This window comes from Narcine bancroftii, chromosome 3, assembly GCF_036971445.1.
Source record: "Narcine bancroftii isolate sNarBan1 chromosome 3, sNarBan1.hap1, whole genome shotgun sequence".
NCBI classification, from domain to species: Eukaryota; Metazoa; Chordata; class Chondrichthyes; order Torpediniformes; family Narcinidae; genus Narcine; species Narcine bancroftii.
In genome coordinates this window covers 240,106,203-240,127,991 of record NC_091471.1, presented here as the reverse complement: position 1 = coordinate 240,127,991, position 21,789 = coordinate 240,106,203, and the positions used below count along the sequence as shown (strand labels likewise).

Genomic DNA, 21,789 nt, shown 5'->3' with positions numbered 1-21,789 from the left:
CAATGTAATCTTTGCATTTTAATTATTCCCATAATTTAGGTGAGTTCCTGAAAGGCCACAGGCGTCAAACTCTTGCATTTGCAGAATGCCTCATTATTTCTCAAAGCATTTTAACAGTCACAGTGCTTCACATCACAGCAGAAAGATATTCGGCTGGTAGATTCCCTAGTCAGTGAAATCAGCTATTAGGGACAATCTATCAATATCTCTCTAACTGCCCACTCTTCTCCCAGTACTTAACCGAAGTGAGGCGAGGTGGGATATTATGCCCAATATAGTCTTCTGGACAGCAAAGCCAATTTATTCCCTTTATCAAGCAAGTGTTTTAAAAGTCTCCAAAAAAATTACAGAACATGGAGAATAGTTACATATAAATTAAGAACAAAATGAATCTTTCTTGCAGTAGTTAAAATGACAGAAAATGTACCCAGTCCTGCCAGTGAATCAGTTCTCTGATTGTCAGTTGCTGCAGGGTCTTTGTCCATTTAGAAACTGCATTTCAAATTAATCTTTGGTTTCCTTTTTTCTCTTGACTTTGAATCAGACACCTGTTTAAGATGGCAGGAAAAAAAGAGCTATTTGGGAGAATCTATCAAAATCTCTGTTAGGTCTCCCATCAACCTGCTCTGATCCAAAGATAAAATGCCAGCAGGCCTTTCCCATCTCCCCACATAGTTGTCCCTGGCATAGCTCTTGAATTCACACTGAGGCCTTAGCATTTTTCTGTAATCCGCAAAGGTGTCCTTTTCTAAACTTCTCCAGATCCAGCAATTGGGGCAAATGCTGGAAACACTCAGTAGATCAGTTAACATCTGTGGAAAGAGAAATACTTTGATTAGTTCCTGAAACATTAACTGCTTCCCTTTCCAGAGATGCCTCCTGGTCTGTGGACTCATGTCATCCTGTTGAACCTCCCGATCCCCTTCCCTCTCCATTCACACCCCCCCCCCTCTCCCTATCACTTCCCAGCTTCCTACCCACCAACTATGATCTCCTGCTTCTGTTCCTCTCCCCCCCCCCCAACCATTTTGTTCAGGTACCTGCCTGCTTTTTCCTCACACCTTGATGAATGGATCAGGCCTGAAAAATGTTGCATGGTTTGCTGAGTTTCTCCAGTGCTTTTGGGTATTAATCTCCCTTCATAATCCTTTTACTATTTTTAAGAAATTGATCAGGGATGGTGGACATCATTTGCCTTTAAGAAATTCCCATTAATCCAAGCTTCTCCAAGTGAGAATTATTTGGCAAGTGCCTTTAAGATTCTGCGGTAAGCACAGTTTGGATAGTTCCACAATAAGATTATCTGTTTTTGGTTGAACAAGGGCATTCAGGCAATTTTTCTTGAAAGCTATTCAGTTAGTCCCTCTTCTCCGATCTTTCCCCACTGCCATATTTTATTAAAGACATTTCCAATTTTGAATTCCTTTTACAAACTTTTGATGTCAACCAACCCATTGATCACTGTGAAGGAACAAAGGATATTCCTACCCTGAATGGTTGACAGAATACCAGATGCTGGATTGATTAATCCAACTATCAGAGTTCTAAATAAATTGTAATTCATTTTCATTATGCTGCTCATACAAGAACATGTCAGAGAAGTAGGCCATTCAGCCCATTGAGTCTGATGTGCCATTCCATGATAAGCAGATCATTTTCCCACTCAGCCCCCTGCCTTCTCCCAATAACCTTTGATACCCTGACTGTTCAGATACCAATCAATCTCTGCCTTAAATACACCCAGTGACCTGGCCTCCATGGCTGCAAATTCCAGAGATTCATCACTCTCTGGCTGAAGAAATTCCTCCGCATCCCTGTCTTAAAAATGGGTGCCCTTCAATCCTGAAGTTGTGCCCTCTTGTCCTTGACTCCCCTACCATGGGAAACAACTTTGCCACATTTACTCTGTTGCATGCTGAATGATATGCTGGTCATCATGCAGTTTGTACAAACTTTCAACTTCCTAATTGTTTTTCATTTACTTACTGGGTGAAATCAGGAGGTTTGATCTTTAATTATTTCAATTTCTTGATGCAGAACTGGAGCATTTACTATTTGGGGCAGAACCCGTAGCTCAGATTTCTTTGCTTCCAAATGCGGGCTTGTTTTCTCGCTGTCACACTCTATATCTCCTTTAACTGTGGCAGTGCCACTGGAGACAAAACCACTGAGATTGTGCTTTAGAACTCAAAAAACTGCCGCACAGTACAGGCCCTTCAGCTCTGACCTATATATTCCTACCAAAAAAACTAAATCCTTCCTACTTCATAACCCTTCATTTTTCCTTCATCCATGAGCCTGATTAAGTCTCCCAAATTCCCCTATGGTACCAACCTACACCACCACCCCTGGCAAGGCATTCTGGGCACCCACAACTCTGTAAAAAAAACCAACTAGCCCCGATATCTCCCCTAAACCTTCCTCACTTCACTGTACATATGGTGTTTACTATTCCAGCCCTGGGGAAAAGGGCTGTCTATGCTCTCAGAATCTTGTAGACCTCTATTGAGTCTCCTCTCATCCTTCTTTGCTCCAAAGAGAAAAGTCTCAAATGTTCCAAATATTACAATCAATGGGCGGGGTTGCAAATTAACTGAATATTTTGGATAATGTGCTGAAAACTCCACTCCAGAACCCCAGTATTTTGGGGCACTGATAAAACATGTGACTTAGGAGGCATTACACGGATTGCATTTGACCTCTATTTCTGCAGCATTTTTTTTTGCATTGCCAGGAAGTGGTAATCCTGCCTTGCCCACAAGAAAAGGAATCTCAGGGTTGTATGGGATGTCATGTATGAAATCTGACATCTGAGATACATAACTGTTGTTTCGGGCCCATGCCCTTCCCTTCAATAACCTGGCACAAAACCAAGTTGTTCTGAATCCCCAGAGCACGAATTATCCCTGATAATTTAGATTTAGAAAAGTGAGCCCTACACACCACCTTAAATGCCCCTAATGTTCCAGCCTCCACCACCACCCCAGGCAAGGCATTCCAGGCACCCACAACTCTTTGTAAAAAAATCTTACCCCTGATGTCTCCCCTAAACTTTCCTCCCTTTGAACGGATGTCCTCTGGTGTTTGCTACTCCCACCCTGGGAAAATGGCGATGGGTGTCTACCAGAGTTTTGTAGACCTCTTATTAAGTCTCCTCTCATCCTTCTTCGCTGCGAAAAGAAAAGTCCCAGCTCTGCTAACCTTGCCTCGTGAGACATATTTTCCAATCCAGGCAACATCCTGGTAAATCTCTGCACCCTCTCCATAACGTCCACATCCTTCCTTTAGATTCCTGAAAACAGAGAATAATTAAAATAATCAATAAAGTGCACAAGTCACAGTCCTTAAATGGGTTCCTGAGTGAGTTTGTGGTTGAGGATTCTGATGGTGGAGGGAGCAGCCGTTCCTGAACCTGCTGGTGCAAGTCTTGTGGCCCCGAGACCTCTTCCCTGATAGCAGCGGTGAGACAGAGTGTGTGCTGGGTGGTGGGGATCCTTGATGACAGCAGTGTTTCCTGTAGATGTTCTCGATGGTGGGGAGTGTTTTGCCAGTGATGTCCTGGGCTGAGTCCATCAAGTTTAAAAATGAGATTTCTAATTTAATGAGCAACTATCTGTTTTACCGCTGATATCTGTTTCCAAGCATTGTTTGGTACCTCACCATGGTGAACCTGCATGCTTTGCTTCATGTCCCTCAGTGATCTGGGATTCAGCCCAGGTGGGGATTCACCAGGCCGAGTCATTCATCACATGAAGCCACAAGAAAGGTTTAGTACATGAGGAACCATTATCAGCTCTTGGACTGTACTCGTTGGATGGGGTAGGGGGACCTCACCAAGGCAATTTGAATGCTGAAAGGCCTGGACAGATTAGATGTGGTGAGGTTGTTTCCCATGGTCGGGGATTCTAGGACAAAAGGGTGTCAAATTTAAAACAGAGACAAAACCATGGAACGTTATAGCATAGAAGCAAGCCCTTGGGTCCTTCTAATCTGTGGCAAACTATTTTTCTGCCTAATCCCACTGACCTGCACCCATCCTATTAGCCCTCCATACCCCTCCCATCCATGTACCTGACCAAATTCTTCTTAAATGTTAAAATGGCACCCACATTTACCACTCATGCCACACTCCATGTGGAGGTTCCCCTAATATACCCTTAAACCTTTCCCCTTTCACACATAACCCATGTCCTCTGGTTTGGATCTCACCTACCCTCAGTGGAAAAAAGCTGACTCTCTCTGTCCCCCTCATAATTGTAAGTACCTCTATCAAATCTCCCCTCATTCTTCTACACCGCAGGGAAGAAGGTCCTAACCTGTTTAATCTTTCTCTGGAACTTGGATGCAGAAAAATTTCGTTAGTCAGAGGGTCATCAGTCTGTGGACGAGAGGTCGTTGGCTGTATTTAAGGCAGAGATTGACAGGTATTTGATTAGTCAGGGCATCAAGGGTAATGGGGAGTGGGGCTGAGTGGGAGGATCAGCTCATGATTAGAATGGCGGGAAAGACCCGATGGGCCAATGGGCCTCCTTCTGCTCCTATATTGTATGAATTCTTATTCCTACAAAGAATTACACAGGGGGAGAATTGGTGGTGAAGGATCTCAGGTTTGACAGTCTGGGTCTCTGAGGAACACACTCAGGCTTCAAAACTGGAAATGATTTTGTCAGAATGAACCAAAAGGAAATGTACCTTCATTTTTCCAAACTTTTCAGATTGCATGTAAAGTGTATCGTTCAGTTAAAATATTAAGCTGCTGCTGGGATTTAAATGGTTCCTCACACTCCCTCCTGTTGCCGCTTTGCTGGATGGTTTGTGGCAGAATCTGATCTGTATGCAAACAGCAGAGTGAGTGTCAATCGTTTAATGAGACAATGGAATTCATCTTCGTTATTCTCCTCGTGTCCTTGGATCAGCGGAGGGGAGAGAAAACACAGCAATGATTAGCCCAGTTGCCAACTGTCCTCTGCTAAAGGTCTGGTCACCACATTATGCCTGGTCCAGTGAGGGTTCTTCCATGAGCAGTATTGCAGACCAAATCTAACATGCATGTTCCCTGCTGGTTATATGAACATTGTTAAATTACAATCCTGTATCACTGAAGCATTATCCAAAAACGTGCAAGAGAGACCATAGCCAATTCAAAATTAAGGATTTAATGAGGCAACTATCATAGGAATTATACATTTTAAGAGAACACACAGATAATTTCTTTGTTATCCTGTATTCTTGTCATGCAGTGGAATCCCAACGTCTATTTTCTTTCATTTACTAATAGTACAATGATTTTCCTCCTATATGATCTCTTATCAACCATTTAATATTACAGCTGGTCCAGTTACAGCTACATCAAAACCATTTCTCTCTTCTCAACTGCAGCCTTCCTTTCTGTTTGGTTGCTGTGTCAGGTGCCTGGAACAGGATACCAAGAGTAGTGGTGGAAGGAAATACTATCATTTTTACTTGTATAATAGTCACATTTTTTGGTCTACTTTTCAGGTCAAATTAGGTTGGGGGGGGGGGGGTCAAGTTTTACGCAGCCCATACTTTTGACCGCGTCGTTCAAAGTGTCGGGAGCTCGGATGAATGGGACTGGGTGGTAAGTCCGTGTTGGGGGTGAAGATCTGGAGGAAAGAAGACCATGCTATGGGGAGGAAGAACAGGGAGTGGGCTAGCTGAAGCCGATGTCCATGCCAGGTGGAAAATCAAGTGTGTTCCTCCATTTTATGATTGGTTAGATAGGACATGGGGCCATAGACAGACACGTCAGCATGAGTGGGCCACGGAATTGAAGTGGTTGGCCACTGGAAGATCCCTACCACTAATGGTGTCAGAGTGAAGGTGCTCAGCGAAGTGATCTCCCGGTCTGCGCCCTATCCCTCCAACATAGAGAAGGCCATAACAGGAGCACTGGCTGCAGTAGATGACTCCCACTCGATACTCATGTGAAGTGTTGTTTCACTTGGAAGGATAGTTTGGGGCTTCGAATGGTGGCGAGGGAGGATGCCATAGGTTAGTAAGGGATTATTTTAGGTGGTATATGAGTGGGGGGGAAAAAAGTTGATAACCATAGCTCTAGGCTCATTTTCCAGATTTTCATATTAATTTCCCATTAAACTCGCCATAGAAAATTTAATTCAGGTGATTTAACAAGTAACCTTTTAATGGTGCGATAATTGTTATTGCACTATTAATCAAGCTGAAGCCAAGGGGACTGTTTAAATGATAGTTAATGTTTTTTTTTAAGATTCATGCCTTAAAATAAATGTTACATTTGACGCACTTTTATTCAATATTCAGGTGTCTCTACTTCACATTCTACATCCAGTATGTCTAATTCATTATTTCCTTCTCAGTCATTCCATACGGTCTCCAAATATCAATTGATGCACAATTTGTCCCACAAACACTGAGGTCAGACACCCCACTGCCTTAACTCTTGATTATTGTAAGCTCACACTTAGCGTACAGAACAATAACAAGCAGACTGATGCAGGAAAATATTCATATTATTGGTGGACTCTAATATTAGTTGATTACCAGATTTAGAGAGACTTTCTGCATAGAGATTTTCACATCAACCAAATTGTTTTGTAGTTTTCAAGTCAAACAATGACAGAAGGAATTAATTCCCATCACAATACAGGTGTCCAGCAATACACCATTATCATGGTTCATCCCCAGTGACAGCATATCAGAGGACTCTCCACTTTATAGGCTATATACAGAGTCAGACATCCAGGACCATCAACTCGGTGAAAGACTCACTTTGGCCTTCCTGAATCCTGATGGTCTTTCAGCATATGGAGATGTTGGTGGGGGAATGAGTGGACTGGCACCTTCCAGGCTGCACGAGCACGTGCTGAGGGACATACTGAGGCTTGGTGCAGCCAATGTGAGGGTTCTGAGGGGAAGGACCTCACACTAGAGTCCTGCTACTGGGCTTGAGGAGAAACCCCACAAACAGGAGTGTTGGCATTGCTGTGAAATAGAAAAGAATGTAATAATGTAATGTAGATTGATAGAAATGTATGGATACAAAACTTGTCAAGAGACATTGAACTATTTTTCTTTAATAAATAATTTATAGCGAACAAAGTCTATTTTTGGTTTAAAAAAAACACAAGCATAACGTACTAGATTAGGGCCAATGCAATAAAACCTTGGAATAAGGTGTGCAATTTTGGTCAACTTACCAAAAGAAGAACTACTTGGCCAAATTCAATAGGTTGACTCCTGGATAAAGGGATTGATTAGAAGGAAAATGTACTCACTCAAGCTTAGAAGAATGGCATTAATTCTTGAAACATAAAATCTTTTTGTGGGGTTAAAGGTGTAGAGCAATGGTTCTCAACCTTTCCCCCCCCCCCCACTCAAATACCACTTCAAGTAACCTTTATTAATCACAGCCCACCTATGGCATAGGTAAAGGATGGAGTTTAAGAGCTGTGAGGTAATGATGCAGTTCTACAAAACTCTGGTGAGACCACATGTGGAGGACTGTGTCCAGTTCTGGTCGCCTCATTATAGGAAAGACATGGAAGCATTGGAAAGGGTGCAGAGGAGATTGACTTGGATGTTACTTGGTTTAGAGAGTGTGCATTATGAGCAGAGATTAAGGGAGCTACAGCTTTTCTCTTTAGAGAGGAGGATGAGTGGATTCATGATAGAGGTATACAAGCCCTGGGAAGGGGACCACTGCTCATTCAAGAGGGCATGGTTTTAAGGTAATGGGTGAAAAGTAAAAGGGAGATATTAGAGGAAGGGTTTTTTTAAAAAACCCAGAAAGTGGTTGGTGCGTGGAATGCACGACCTGGGTCAGTGGTGGAGACAGGTACATGGGTGAACTTCAAGAGTCCATTAGACAAGCATATGGAGGAATTTGAAGTGGAGGGTTATGTGGGAGACAGGGTCTAAAGGTCGGCACAACATTATGGGCCAAAGGACCTGTACTCTGCTGTACTGTTCTATGTCATAGTTGCTCTGTGGTTAGTAAGGGATTACTTAAAGTGGTATGTGAGTGGGGAGAAAAAAGTTGAGAGCCTGTCTCTCTCGTCTGGAAATCATTCTCAAATAAGGATTAGGAGAAAGCTGATTCTGGACTGCTGCAAATCTACAAGATAATCTTCTCCAGAGAAATGTAAATGCTCAGCTATTGTGTACATTTAGGAGTTGGTTCAATAGATGTTTGGATTGAAGTGATAAAGAGGGATTGGAAAGTGGAGGTGGGAGGTTATCCATGATAATGGGAAATCAGGGTCAATGAGTCATGGAGGAAAAGTCAGCTGTCAGTTTTGCAGTGATTGCCAGGAAGATGCATAGGGAAGGCTGGGTGGAGGTTGGAGTCTGTGAATGATTGAACCTGGACATAAAGCAGAGATTGTTGGGTGAGGGTGGAGTAGGGCAGGTGGGGGAAATACCAGGCTGGGAAACTATGCCAACTGCAGGCTAACTGCATTTCTGGGTACAAAGTGGAAAGATGTCAGGCACACGGAAACCAGCAATCATGAAGAAGGCTCACCAGTGGCTATACTTCATGGGGAGTTTGAGGAGATTCAGTATTGTCACCAAAGACTCTTGCAAATTTCTACAGGTGTACTTTGGTGACTCACTGGTTGTATCACTGTCTGGTGTGGAGGTACCAATGAACAGGGCAAGGAAAAATCTCCAGAGAGTTGTTAATTCACCCTGCGACATCTACAAGCAGCAGTGTCTTTAAGAAAGCAGCCTCTGACCTCAAGGACCCCCCACCACCCAGGTCATGCCCTCTTCACTCTGCTACCATCAGGAAGGAGGTCCAGGAGCCTGAAGATGTGCACTCAACGGCACAAGGACAGCTTCTTCCCCTCTACCATCAGATTCCTGAATGGACAATGAACTCCAGACACGGCCTTACTTATCTTCTGCACTCATTTTGTTTTAATTTGTTACCCCAATTTTGCACCTGTAATGGTGGCGGAAAACAACAAATTTTGTGAAACGTCCATGACAATAGATTGATGCGTTTGCTGAAAGTGAGGAGGGAGCAAAGTCCGATTCAAGGAATCATTTGTAAACAGGAGAAAAGTCCTGACAGATGTTGATGAGGACACTCAAGCAGTGTCACTTAAGCACGTGGTTGGTCGGCCACATCCTGTAGTCTAGCATTATTCTAGGTCCAAAGATTGCAGAAAGGGATGTTGGAAGCAGCACTATGTCAATTGGTAAAGTTTTTTGCTAAATAACAAAGGCAGCATCCAAGAGACCAATCTAATCACACAAGTGACAGGTCAGATCAAGGATCTGCTGTCCAACCTTTGCAAGTTGTGGTGGACAATAAAGCAGCTAATGGAGGAGGTTGGCCACCAAGAAAATCCCACACAAAGTTGTACCCAGCAGGAGGGTGCTGAAGCATTCACAAGCATCTTCAGCCAGAGGTACTCAGTGGAATGAGACACCCCAACTTCCTTCAGCATCATAGGTGCCAGTCAGAACAGAACAGTGCAGCATTTCGGCCCTCGTGTCTGTGCTGAACATGATGTCCAAATCAAACCGAAGCTCTGCTTGCACATGAAAGATATCCCTCTAACCCAGGGGTGTCAAACTCAAATTCACGGAGGGCCAAAATTAAAAACTTGGACTAAGTCGTGGGCCAAACTAAATATTTACTGAAAATTTTCAACATCTGCATGTTTTCTCTTCTTTCAACATATGTAATGTTAAACTTTTACTTATTAAAATAAATGTTTAATAATAGTTTTGGTTAAACTCTTTCCAGAAGAAGCATTAACAAATGAGAAATAAATAGTATTTCTCTATAGCCTTTAAGCTCCTTTTAAATGTATTTTTTTCACAAGCCAACAAGTCAAAAAAATAACAACTTGCTTCAATGACAAACAGGTTTGTCTTTTAAAATGATGAACATATAGTCTGCCTCCCACCTGTCTTGAAAGGTCGTGTTTTCTGTCTTTCGTTTGGCCATTTTTCGTAAGGGATTTATTACATGTGAGTTAGGCGACAGGTCACAGATGGTAATGAAAGTAAAGAGAGGAGGTGGGGGCGATTAGTGGGCTGATGGGCCGGTGCCAATGCATTTGCAAAGCATTCTGGGATTTGTAGTATTAGCTGTGCATGCGTTATACTGGCGCAGCGGCCAGCGGGCCAGCTCTAATACATATTTGATATGATCTTGCGGGCCAAATATAATTATATCAAGGGCCAAATTTGGCCCGCGGGCCTGAGTTTGACATGTGTGCTCTAACCCCTTTGTACTGAGTAGCATAGTAGTTAGTACACCATTACAGCACCAGCGACCCAGGTTTGAATTGTCTGTCGTTCTTCCAGTGTCTGCATGGACTTTCCGAGGATGCTCTGGTTTCCTCCCACCATTCAAATTGTAAAATTTAAACCCTCCTCTTATACCTGCTTCCACGTTTCAGACACCCACCACTGTCTCACTGTATTTTTCCCATACAATTCCATTAAACCTTAACCCCACCCCCCCCCCCTCCATATTGAGCACATTGTCTAGTACATGACACATCCTGAGAAAGAGATTCTGTCTACCCTACCAATGCCTCTCCAAATTTTACAATCATTAGCCAATTTGATTCACACCACATAATATCATTCTACAGCTGAAACAGCAAAGGTTTGGACAACATTCCAGCTATCGTACTCAAGACCTGCGCTCCAAAAGCAGACAAGCTGTTCCAAGAAAGCATCAACAATCCAACAGGAGAAGGCTGTTCACAACATCATGATTAATCTTCGACCATCGAGCCATTTTCCTGCACCAAGCGTATATCCTTTCATTCTCCAACATGCAAAACAAAGATGGGCAATGGCTAGTTCCAAAATGTGAATTGAAGGAAAGAGGTCGGGGAGAGTACCAATAAAAGTGCAACGTAGAGTTCCTCTAACCACTCAATGACAGACATGGTGAGGTTATGGTTTCCAATTCAAGATCTTCAGAATCAGAATTTATCATGAACATGTCACAAAATGAGTTGCTTTGCAGCAACTACCTTATAAAATAAATAAAACTAGTGCAATAAAAAGTCCAAGTGAGGCAGTGTCTGGTTCATTGATCAATCAGGAAATGATGGCAGAAGGCAAGAAGCCGTCCTTGTGCCACTGGGTGTTTGTCTTCAGGCTCCTGTACCTTCCCCCCAATGGCAGCAGAGTGAAGAGGGCATGGCCTGGGTGGTGGGAGTCCTTGAGGATAGAGACTGCTTTCTTAAGACACTGCCTCATGTAGATGTCCTCAATGCAGTGACGTCTGGCGCCCATGATGTTGCAGGCCGAGTCAACAACCTTCTGTTTTTTTTTTCCTGTCCTGTACATTGACACCTCCACACCTGACAGTGATGTAACCAGTCAGAATGTTCCCCACAGTACACCTGTAGAAGTTTCCGAGAATCTTCAGTGACATACCGAATCTCCTCAAACTTCTTACAAAGTATAGCCTCTGGCGAGCCTTCTTTGTGATTGTATCCATATGGAGGCTCCATGACAGATCCTCGAAGATGTTGACATCCAGGAATTTGAAGCTCTCTCAGGACTGTATATTGCAACAGTCCCTCCAAATTTTCCTTTAAGTGAGTTGGGATCCTTGTCATTCTAGGGACCCAAGAAAGTTATTTCCCCCCAGCTGGGGAGTGTCAAGCCAAGAATTATAGTCTTTAAATAAGAGATAGGCCAGTTAGACTCCCTTGGATAGGAGATCTTTGAATTTCCATGCACACTGTGAAGGCAAGTCCAGTGGCTACACCCCAGATTGATAACTTTCACGATATATATATAAAAAAACAAAAGATGGGACATGAAAACATCATTGAGTAAGATTGCTGCATGGACCACTCTTGCTTCGGTATCTTATGTTCAGAGACAAAGAATGGTATTTAAGCAAGAAATAGTACCCATTTGTTTATTAAGGATAAAGAAACAAAGACTTAAAGAGGGATTAATTGCTAAATAAACAAAACAAATGATCTTATAGAAATATACAGATTTAGAACAGAAATCAAAGAACTATGAGGCAGATTATAGACCAAAACATTTCCATGGAGTCAGAAATTTCATGTAGTTTGTATGATCTTTAGGAGAAAATGACTCCCAACAAAACCCCAAATATTCACTCTTAAAGTTCCTCTTCTTGCCATCCAGAAGCCCCAAAACCCATTGGCCCTCCCCTTCACTCTTCTCCTTCCTGCTCAAACAGCTACCTGTTCACCCCTCCCATCCTTTCTCCTATCCCCTCTGCCATTTCAGCTCCCCACTATTATCCCATTCCATCCCATCCTGACTCTCCAACACCCAATCTCCTCATCCTCACCATCTCCTATCCTGCTCTCCACCCACTTCTCCTATTCAATCTCCTCTCCCTCCGTGCCCCCTACATCTACTTGACAATGCCTCCCCTCTCTTACACATCCCCCTGCACCTCCATCTCCTCTCATTCCTACCCACCTCTCCCTCTCATCACCTATCACCCACCTCACTTCCCCACATACTCCTCCCCATTCCATCCATACCCACCTCTCTCTCATCACCTTTCCATTCAATTCCATCCTACCTCCAGCCCCAACTCTTACCCACCCTCCACCATCTCAATTCTCCCTCCCCTTACACTTTACTTCCCTCTTCGTTCCCATCTGCACCATCCTTCTTCCTGCATTCCTTCTTTTCCATCTCTTATTTCCTACTGCTTATACTTCTCCCTACACTCCCCACCCTCCCTTCTCAACACCCCTCCTCTCTTCAGTATCCCCTCTACTCCCACCTCACCCCTCCCCTTCCTCCCCTACCCCTCCTCAACCCCTTCCTGGCCTCTTGTCTATGCTTCCCCTCCCTCTCCACTTTCCCTCATTCCCCTTAATCCCACCCCTCCCCTCCTCCAACTCCAACCCCCACCCTCCCTATTCCCCACCAAGCCCTCATGGTCCATGATATGTAACTTCCTCTCTGTTCTGCCTTATGCCACCCCTCATTCCCTCTCCCCCACCTCTCTCTTCTCCTCCTCTCTCCCAACTCCCTCACTCCCAACTCCCTCACCCCCACCTCCTCCCTCTCCCCTCCCCCTCTCTCCTCCTCCTCTCTCCCAACTCCCTAACCCACCAATCCCTCCCTCACCCCACCTCTCTCCTCCTCCTCTCCCAACTCCTTAACCCACCAACCCCTCCCTCACCCCACCTCTCTCCTCCTCCTCTCCCAACTCCTTAACCCACCAACCCCTCCCTCACCCCCTCCCCTCCCCCTCTTCACCCTCCCCTCCCCCTCTTCACCCTCCCCTCCCCCTCTTCACCCTCCCCTCCCCCTCTTCACCCTCCCCTCCCCCTCTTCACCCTCCCCTCCCCCATTACCTTCCCCCACCCCACCCCATCCCTCGTCCATCCCCCCTGCCCCTCCCCCCACAACTCCCGCAGTCCCGGGCCCGCGCATGCGCCCTGCCGTCCTCTCTTTCTCTCTCTCTTCTCTCCCCCCCCCCCCCCCCTCCACACTTTACCGGCGGCTCTTTGTTCCACTCACCGGCGGAGCGGCGTCCGCCTCCCGTTGCCCAGGTAATCGCGTGCCCCTCGCGGGGTCCGGGTGGGGAGGAGAGGAGTGATGGGAGAGGGAGGTGGGGTAGGGAGGGAGCCGGTACCGCGCTCCGCGGTGCCCGGGCGCCGATCCGGCTCGGCTCCATTGTGTGTGTGTGTGTGTGTGCGCGCCGCAGGGCTCCCCCCCTCCCCGCCGCCCGATATGGTGGCGCGTTCGGGCTAAAATTAATTAGTTTCTATATTGCGATTAATTCGAAATATATTGTTCCGCCCGGGTCGGGCGGCGGGGGTGGTCGCGGCCGCATCCCCGCTCCGCCTCTCCGCTGAACAAAGCCGTGCACCCGGCTCCCCGCACACAAGTGGGGGGCACCCTGCAATTAAAAAGAACAGGGGGGGGGGAAGAGTTTTAAAATCAAACCCCAATGCACCTTCGATCCAGCCGGAGATGGATCCGCGCCTGTCAGCTCCGCGAACCTCCTCCTCTGTTTCTGGACGCGAAATACAAATAGTTATTTAGAAGTTTCCTTCCTCGGTTTGCAGGGCAGATGGCTCCAAACCCTCTCTTCGCATCTTCCACTCGGACTTTCTGATTCCCAGCTGGTGAGGCTGCGATTTATTGCATGGGGAGGGGTGGCGGGGGGAACGGGTGGACAAAGGTTTCCTATGAAATAGGGGTGCAGGTCATCTTGAATCCAAGTCTTGATCCCCTTTGAAGCAAACAAGAACCAGCCTATTGCCACCGGTGAGAGTTTTTAACTCCTCACTGAAATATTCCTCCTGTTCCCCCATCCTCTGACCAGGGGAAGGAGGGGTATTGGAGGGCTGATTGGCTCCCAGTTGGTTGCTGTTGACAGATATGGAGGGAGGGGGGGGGTCAAACACGGGACGCAGTGATTGAAGTTGCGGGAGAAGCTCAGCAGGTCCAAACGGTGCACTTCAAGATTCAATGTATTACCGTAGTGATAAACCAGAGTCGTATGACATGAAATTCCTCTTTGCCTGCTGCAAGACAGACTGAATTGCCGAAGCACCTCTTCCTCTTTTTCTTTGGCTTGGCTTTGCGGACGAAGATTTATGGAGGGGGTAAAAAGTCCACGTCAGCTGCAGGCTCGTTTGTGGCTGACATGTCTGATGCGGGACAGGCAGACACGATTGCAGCGGTTGCAGGGGAAAATTGGTTGCTTGGGGTTGGGTGTTGGGTTTTTCCTCCTTTGCCTTTTGTCAGTGAGGTGGGCTCTGCGATCTTCTTCAAAGGAGGTTCCTGCCCGCCGAACTGTGAGGCGCCAAGATGCATGGTTGGAGGCGAGATCAGCCCACTGGCGATGGTCAATGTGGCAGGCACCAAGAGCTTTCTTTAGGCAGTCCTTGTACCTCTTACAGTCAAGATAAAGATACATAATCAACATTATAGGCTTGAGTTTGGACTTGTCAGAATTTAGAAGAATGAGAGGGCATCTTACTGAATCATATAAGATCGGTAACTCATTTCCATTGATGGGGGAGTCTATAGGACAGAGCCTCAGGATCCAGGGGAGTAGATTTAGGACGGAGATGAGGAGGAATTGCTTTTTCGCAGAGGCCGGTGAATCGGGAATTTGCTGCCCATTGAAGCATAGTAGGGGAATAAAGGGATATGGGGAAAAGGCAGAGTGCTGGAGGCGAGCCTGTCGTCAGATCAGCCGTTGAATGGGCAGAGGAGGCTCGACGGGCCGACTCCTGATCCTATATCTTATGTTCTCGTGTTTCTCCAGTCCTGCCCAGATCCTTGCAAACTTCCTTTGCATCTCCATGAATGCTCCAATTTCTTATGTATGAGCCCTTCATCAAGGTATGAGGAAAATGCAGGCAGGCGCCCATTCGCCCATCTGCATTTTTCCATATCTTGATGAAGGACTCAAGCCTGTAACGTTGGTTATGTGTGAGGAGAAAGTCAGGAATCTTTTTTTTGTTGTTCGCCCCAAGTTGTGAACAATTTTGCATGGGGTGCAGATATCCCTTCCGTGAAAGGTGATGGTTGACTGCCGGTTGGGGATCAGCATTGAGCCAATACCGTTCCCTAACGAGCTAATCCAGTGGTTCGCATCCTTTTTTCCCAACCCACTTTTAAGTAATCGGTGCTCTGTGATTAGTAAGGGATTGGTGAAGGTGGGAAGGGAAGGTTGAGAACCACTGCTCTAGACCCAATTGTTACTGAAATATTTTGCTTGAGAAAAATTGTCATAGGTCCATTTCCTTTGGAAACCGTGCACATAACCAGTCCATTAGGGATGATTAAAACAGTGCTTTTCAAACCTTTTTGTTCCATTCACATACCCAGGGTTGTAGTGCTGCCAGAGATCACCAGAGCCCTTCTCAAGGCACCTCATGGGGTGGGTCCAGTACCTCCTTGTTGCCATTTTTGGTGAGCTCAGGCTATGGCACAGGGATTACTTAAAGTGGTATGAGTGGGGGAATGGTTGAGAACCACTGAGCTAAAGGAAAGTGAGAAGCTGGGTCTGCTCAACATGTCAGTCAGCATCTGGAGAGAGTTCCTCCTTCAGCATGTTTTGACTACAGACTTGATGGAGGGGAAACCTGGATAACATTTTTCATCAAAGACACTCCGTTGGAGTGTGAGACAGGGCTTAGAATAAGCATGATCCTTGCCAGAGATGGAACAAAAGAAGAGGGGATAAGGGTCAGGAATGGGGTACCAACTTTCTTGTTACACTTGTGTGTCCGCTGGAGTTATCTACTGATTCTGGTGCTTCCATTGTGGCCTTCTCTACATCAGAGAGACTGGACGCAGACTGGGAGATTGCTTCGTCGAGCACCTTTACAGTAGCAGAGACCTCCCAGGGGCCAAGCCCCCTCCCGCGCTGATGTGTCTGTCCATGTACTATATAACCAACCCTAAAATGGAAGAACAACACTTGATTTTCTGTCTGGGCCACTCTCCAACCATATGGCATTTACGTCGACTTCTCTGGTTTCTTTTAGTCCCCTCTCCATTCCCCCTCCCTTCCCACTTCCTCTGTCTTCCTCCAGCTCTCCGCCCCCTTCCCTCTCCATTCACGGAGCCATCCCCCGTTTGCTCGTGTGCCCACCCACCCTGATCCACCTGTTACCCCCTGCCTCTCCCCACTCACCCACCATTTTGTTTGGGTGGCTGCCTACATTTTGCTAATACCTTGATGAAGGGCTCAAGCCCTTTGCTCTTTAAAGTCCACTGCGTTTCCCCAGCGTTGTGTTTTTATTCATCCCCAGTGTCTGCAGACTTTCGTGTTTTACTCCCTTTAATGGTCTTCCTGCCGTCTGCCAGCTCTGCACCGATCACATTCAACTACTGACTTCCCTGCTGTGATTCAATGGTAGCTCACGGCCCATTTGTCCACACAAGTTCACAATACATGCAGATTCTTTTTACGTGCAAACTTAGTCTAAAATGGACAGAGCCTGCAGCAATATTGTTCTTCCTGCTCTGATACATCTGGATTAGATGTGATCTTAGATCATCCAGGCAGCATTTTAAAAATGCAGTGTGGTTCAGAGTTGATGTTGCAAACAGCTAATGCGATTTTCAGTTCTGAGAATGAAGTCCAGGCAGAGGTTTTAAAAAGCGACCACTTCTATAGCGAATTGTTCTACAGCAGAGGAAGTTGTTGCCAGCATTCTTCTTTCACTGTAATAACAGAAATGCTGGGGAACCCAGCCGGTCTCACAGCATCCATAGGATCTCTCAATGTCCAACCATTTCAATTTGCATGCATGTCCATGGCCTCATTGTACCAGAGAAAGCTCTTGATTTTCCGTCTGGGCACTCTCCAGGTGGACGGCATTAACATCGACTTCTCCGGTTTCTGCTGGACCACTCCCCGCTCTCCCTCCCTTCCCCATCCTTCTATCTCCTTTCCTCCACCTTCTCTCTCCATTCACAGAGCCATCCCCCCTCCCAATGTTTGCTGCCATACTTTCTGATAAATCTGAGCCCCGAAGGGCTCAAGCCCGAAACGTCGGTTATGTATCTTTGCTCTATAAAGTCCTCTGTTTGACCTGCTGAGGGTCTCCAGCATTGTGTTTTTTACTAAGAGGTAAAGATATATCTTTGCCTCCTATGGACTCTGCGAGACTGGCTGAGTTCTACCAGCATTTCTGTGTGTTCATACTACAATCACAGCGTCTCCAGACTTTTGTGTTTCTCTTCTTTCTTTCAATGCTCAGCTTGGCTTGGGCCAGCCTGATTACATGCTGGGAACAGCACGGAGCAGAGGTCACGCAGGTCAATTTTCAGAGCTCTCAGATCAGCCTGTCTCTTTGCGCGAGCTTTATCTTGTTGGCAGATGGACCATTAATTACAGAGGGAGCAGACCTTGCTGAATTATTCAGCTTGCCACTTCGCAAAGGGACCACAGTCAATCTGCACCTCTCTTCCCTCTCCCACCCTACCCTGGCCGTGCTTCTCATCCTTTTTTCCATTCAACCTGACCCACCCTGCATCATTGAGCTGGTCTGCAACCCTCCTTCGTGCTCGCGGTGACCTTGGCTTAGCCCAGGGGTCCCCAAAACCTTCATGATATCCTTGATCTCTCACAGACCTCAAGGAATGGAATCCTTGGGGGGGTTGGGGAACTGTACTGGGGGGATGGTGCTGCTGGACCAGGCGAGGGGGTGTGGCAGTGGCAGCATAACTCTTTCGCTCTCTACTTATTAAGAGGCCGAAGCCAAATACAACATGGCGGCCACCAAGGCCCAGTCTCGCAAGAGGTTGGCTGCCCTGCCATTTTCCGTAGACTCGCCCCTGCATTTCCACCACAAAAGTTCAATTGACCCCCTCCGCTGTTAAAGGACACCCCCCTCCCCCCAGTCATTTATCGATTCCTTAGATTGACCCATCGACCACTTTGGAGACCCCTGGTTTAGCCCCTTCCCATGACGGTAGCCCTCGGGGATGGGAGGCTGTGATGGTGCCTTGTGCTGCTGCCTCCTTGTTCACCCTTTCCAGAAGGTTATGCCTTGCTTCGTGGCCAACTTGTGTAGAGGAATAGCACGCTAGTTTCTGTAGGATTTTGCATTTGAGTTTTTAGCCACTGGGTTTACACATGAAGAAACATTATTGGACCGTGTCTGTCCGCATGTGTTTCAGCACCACCGGGCTGAGGAACAGTTTCTTCCCACGGGCAGTGAACGACCAAAGGAACTGTGCACACTAACCATCTGAGAAGCTCATAGTCATGAAACAATAGTTATTTAGTTACGTCTATAGATGAAGTACTTGTCTTGCGTATGTATTGTTGGTCTGTGTGTGTGTTGTATCTGGTTGTGTGTCTGCGTGTTTTGCATCGAGGACCGGAGAACGCTGTTTCATCGGGTTGTACTTATACAATCAGATGACAATAAAACTAGACCTGACTAATGTAGAGGGCTGAATTAGTAAATCTGATCAAATTGATTTAATGTCAGAGTACATACATGACATCACATACAACTCTGAGATTCTTTTTCCTGCGGGCGATGCAGAATGACCACTTACTGGCAGTGCCCAAAAAAAACGCGTACACAAGTAAACAACTGACTGGGCAATATAGAGAGAAAAAATATCCTTTTCCCATCCCCTCACTCCCAGTTCAATACTCCCCATTGCATCTCCCTGTTTTCTTGCCATTCCTCTACAACCTTCTACTTATCTGTGCGATGCCCTCTCCCCTTTTCTTATGGCCCTCCTCACCTTATGTATCTCTACCCACTTTTCCTCATGTAAATCTAAATTGTAATTTTTAAAAAAAAAGTCAGCTTGGTAACAGGCCCTTTCGTCCCACGAGCCCAGTTACATCCAATTGACCTTCAGCACCCCCAGGTCATTTTGAAGGCTGGGAGGAAAGCAGAGTACCCGGAGGAAACCCGCGCAGACACGGGGAGAACATGCAAACTCCTTACAGGATTCAAACCCCATTGCATTGTGCCAACCGTGCCGCCATTTTCCTCCACCCACCTTCCCTCTGACTTCACATATTTCCTACTTACCTCACGATATTCTTGGCCTCTTCCTACTCCCCTTCCTCACTCTCCCCTCCCTCATCCAATTAATCCTGCTACGCAGTGTGGGTTGCCCCTCACCTCTACCCAAGCCTTTAACACATTCCTCCCTATAATTCCCCTCACGCACTCACAGACCATATCGCAGTCTCTCCTAAGTCTCTATCAACTCTTCTCTCAATTGTTCAAAATCAGATTTTATTGTCACGATGAAGTCCCGAATATTTGGCGGCAGCATCACAGGGCAATGATTTCTATAAACCACCTTTTCCCCGGTGGTGGCAGAGTGAAGAGGGCATGGCCTGGGTGGTGGAGGTTCTTGACGATAGGGGCTGCTTTTTTAAGACCCCCCCCCATTTAGATGTCTTCAGTGGAATGAAGTCTGGTTTCCGTGATGTCGCAGGCCGAGTTAACAACCCTCTGGGGTTTTTTCTTGTCCAATGCATTGGCACCTCCGTACCAGACAGTGATGCAACCAGCCAGAGTGCTCTCTGCGGTACACCTGTAGAAGTTTCTCAGGGTCTTCAGTGACATCTGCTCAGATTTATCAGAAAGTATGGCCGCTGATGAGGCTACTATGTGGTGGCTCCAGGACAGATCCTCCGAGATGTTGACATGCAGGAAACAAACTGTTGACCCTCCCCACTCATTCCTCCCCCTCACATCGCCCCTCCTTTACCCATGCTCACCATCCTTTCTTTATCTCCAAACCTACCCCTCAGTTTCATCTTCATTCTTCCTCCATACCATCTCTCCGTCCACCTCTTGGAGAGAAAAATAAGGGCAAAACGGGGACACTTCCAACAATCTGGGTGCTAACCTGAGCTCAGGCGCTATCTGCAAAGAGTTTGCATGGTCTCCCCTCAAATACCTGGGTTCCTCCCACGTCCCAAAGGTGGGCAAACTGGGATAGGCTTATTGGCCTTTGGAAATTGCCACATGTGTGGGAAGGTGTTGGAAGGGATTAGTGCAAATGTGTGCTTTGATAGTCAGCATTCATCTGATGGGCCCAAGAGCCTGTTTCTGTACAGTGCCTTTATGACTATGACTCCCTATCCTGGCCCTCCCACATACCCAAGCTTTACCCAGACGTCTCACCTTACTCTTTGTCCTCTCCCTGGCCTCCTATTTTCTCATACCCTGTACCTCTCCCTCTCCTTCCCCTCTCACTTCAACCTCCTCTTCATCACTCAGCATCCTGTCTTCTCCCTCTTTATCCCACTCTACGGACAGCCAATTCCTCTCTCTCAGCTTCCCCTTCACTCCCCCTCCCCCTCCCTCTCCCCTCCACCTCTCCCCGCTCTCCCCTTCCCCCTCCCCCTCTCTCCCATCTCTTTCCCCGCTCCCTTTTCATGTTCTCTTCCCCTCTCACTCTCTCTCTTCACCTTCTTTCTCCCCTTCTCTCCCCCCTCTCTCTCTCCCCCTTATCTCCTCTCTCCCCATCTCCTCTCTCTCCCTTTCTCTCCACTTTTCTCTCTCTCTCCCCTTCTCACTCTCTCTTTCCCCTCTCTCTCTCTCTCTCTCTCTCTCTCTCTCTCTACCCCTCTCTTTCTCCCTCCCTCCTTTTCTCTCTGATGAAGAGTTGTGGATCATTGTTTCTCAGCTCAAGCTGAATGAACCTGTTTCATTTTGATGCCAGGATAATTAACCATCCTTTTGCGGTGCAAATAATATATGAAGTTTCAAGCCCTATATTTGGTTGGAGATAAAGACTTTCATTCCCCACATACATCAGTCAGCGGTCTCATCCAGAGTGGAATCTGCTAATAATTTAAAACCATCCATAACGCTGATAAAAGATAATGTGAATGAACTAATAATTTGAGAAGAGGCAGAACCAGCTCCGTGTAAGGGAAGGGTTTGGTGGATGATTACAGCTCCGGGGCAGAATCCCACTTGCGCAGCGTATCCAATTTGTTTAACCACTGAGAAGGCTGCACCTCTGGAGACTGCTGCCTTAGTTGTAAACCTCCAAGTGTATGTCTTTTTCTTAAGTGTGCGGCGGCAGTAAAAATCCTCAGGAATAGAAAAATGAATTAGAATACTTCTAATAAGCTGGATGCATTCTGAAATCAAAGCTGTTCGATTGATCAGTACATTAGAGTGCTGCTGGGTATGCTTGCTGGAGCATTCAAGGATGTACATTTAGATTAACTGCCAAGTGTTCAGAGTTTAAAAGCAGGCCAGTCTCTGTCATTATGCTCTCACCCTTCTTCATCTGAGCAAGTGGTTTGGAAACTACAAGCCGTCCGAGTGT

At 46.4% G+C, this 21,789-nt stretch overlaps 2 protein-coding genes across 13 annotated transcripts in view; one reads left to right on the top strand and one right to left on the bottom strand.

The window, feature by feature from the left end:
• LOC138756801 (uncharacterized) lies at positions 1 to 17,344 on the bottom strand. The gene is made up of 7 exons (XM_069923190.1): positions 17,289 to 17,344; positions 16,218 to 16,412; positions 15,834 to 15,932; positions 14,981 to 15,038; positions 13,510 to 13,739; positions 3,202 to 3,292; positions 1 to 812 (listed from the first exon to the last, which is right to left on the bottom strand). The coding sequence occupies exons 1-7, from the start codon at positions 17,342 to 17,344 to the stop codon at positions 576 to 578; spliced, it is 966 nt and encodes a 321-aa protein (XP_069779291.1). The 3' UTR covers positions 1 to 575.
• smarca4a (SWI/SNF related BAF chromatin remodeling complex subunit ATPase 4a) overlaps positions 13,461 to 21,789 on the top strand; it is a 131,412-nt gene continuing 123,083 nt past the window's right edge. For 11 of the 12 annotated variants that reach the window (XR_011354268.1, XM_069927237.1, XM_069927246.1 and 8 more), the window contains exons 1-2: positions 13,461 to 13,541; positions 14,061 to 14,120. The gene's annotated coding sequence lies outside the window, so the exon portion shown is untranslated. The remainder of the gene's footprint in view (positions 13,542 to 14,060; positions 14,121 to 21,789) is intronic. The other variant, XM_069927238.1, reaches the window with a different exon arrangement.

Coding starts and splice junctions, on each gene's coding strand:
- LOC138756801 (XM_069923190.1), bottom strand. CDS start 17,344: ATGTTAATGCCGTCCACCTGGAGAGTGCCCAGACGGAAAATCAAGAGC. Junction 15,933..16,217: donor CACACAAGTGTAACAAGAAA/GTTGGTACCCCA, acceptor CCTGTGCCATAG/CCTGAGCTCACCAAAAATGG. Junction 13,740..14,980: donor TACCGATCTTATATGATTCA/GTAAGATGCCCT, acceptor AATTAATTTTAG/CCCGAACGCGCCACCATATC.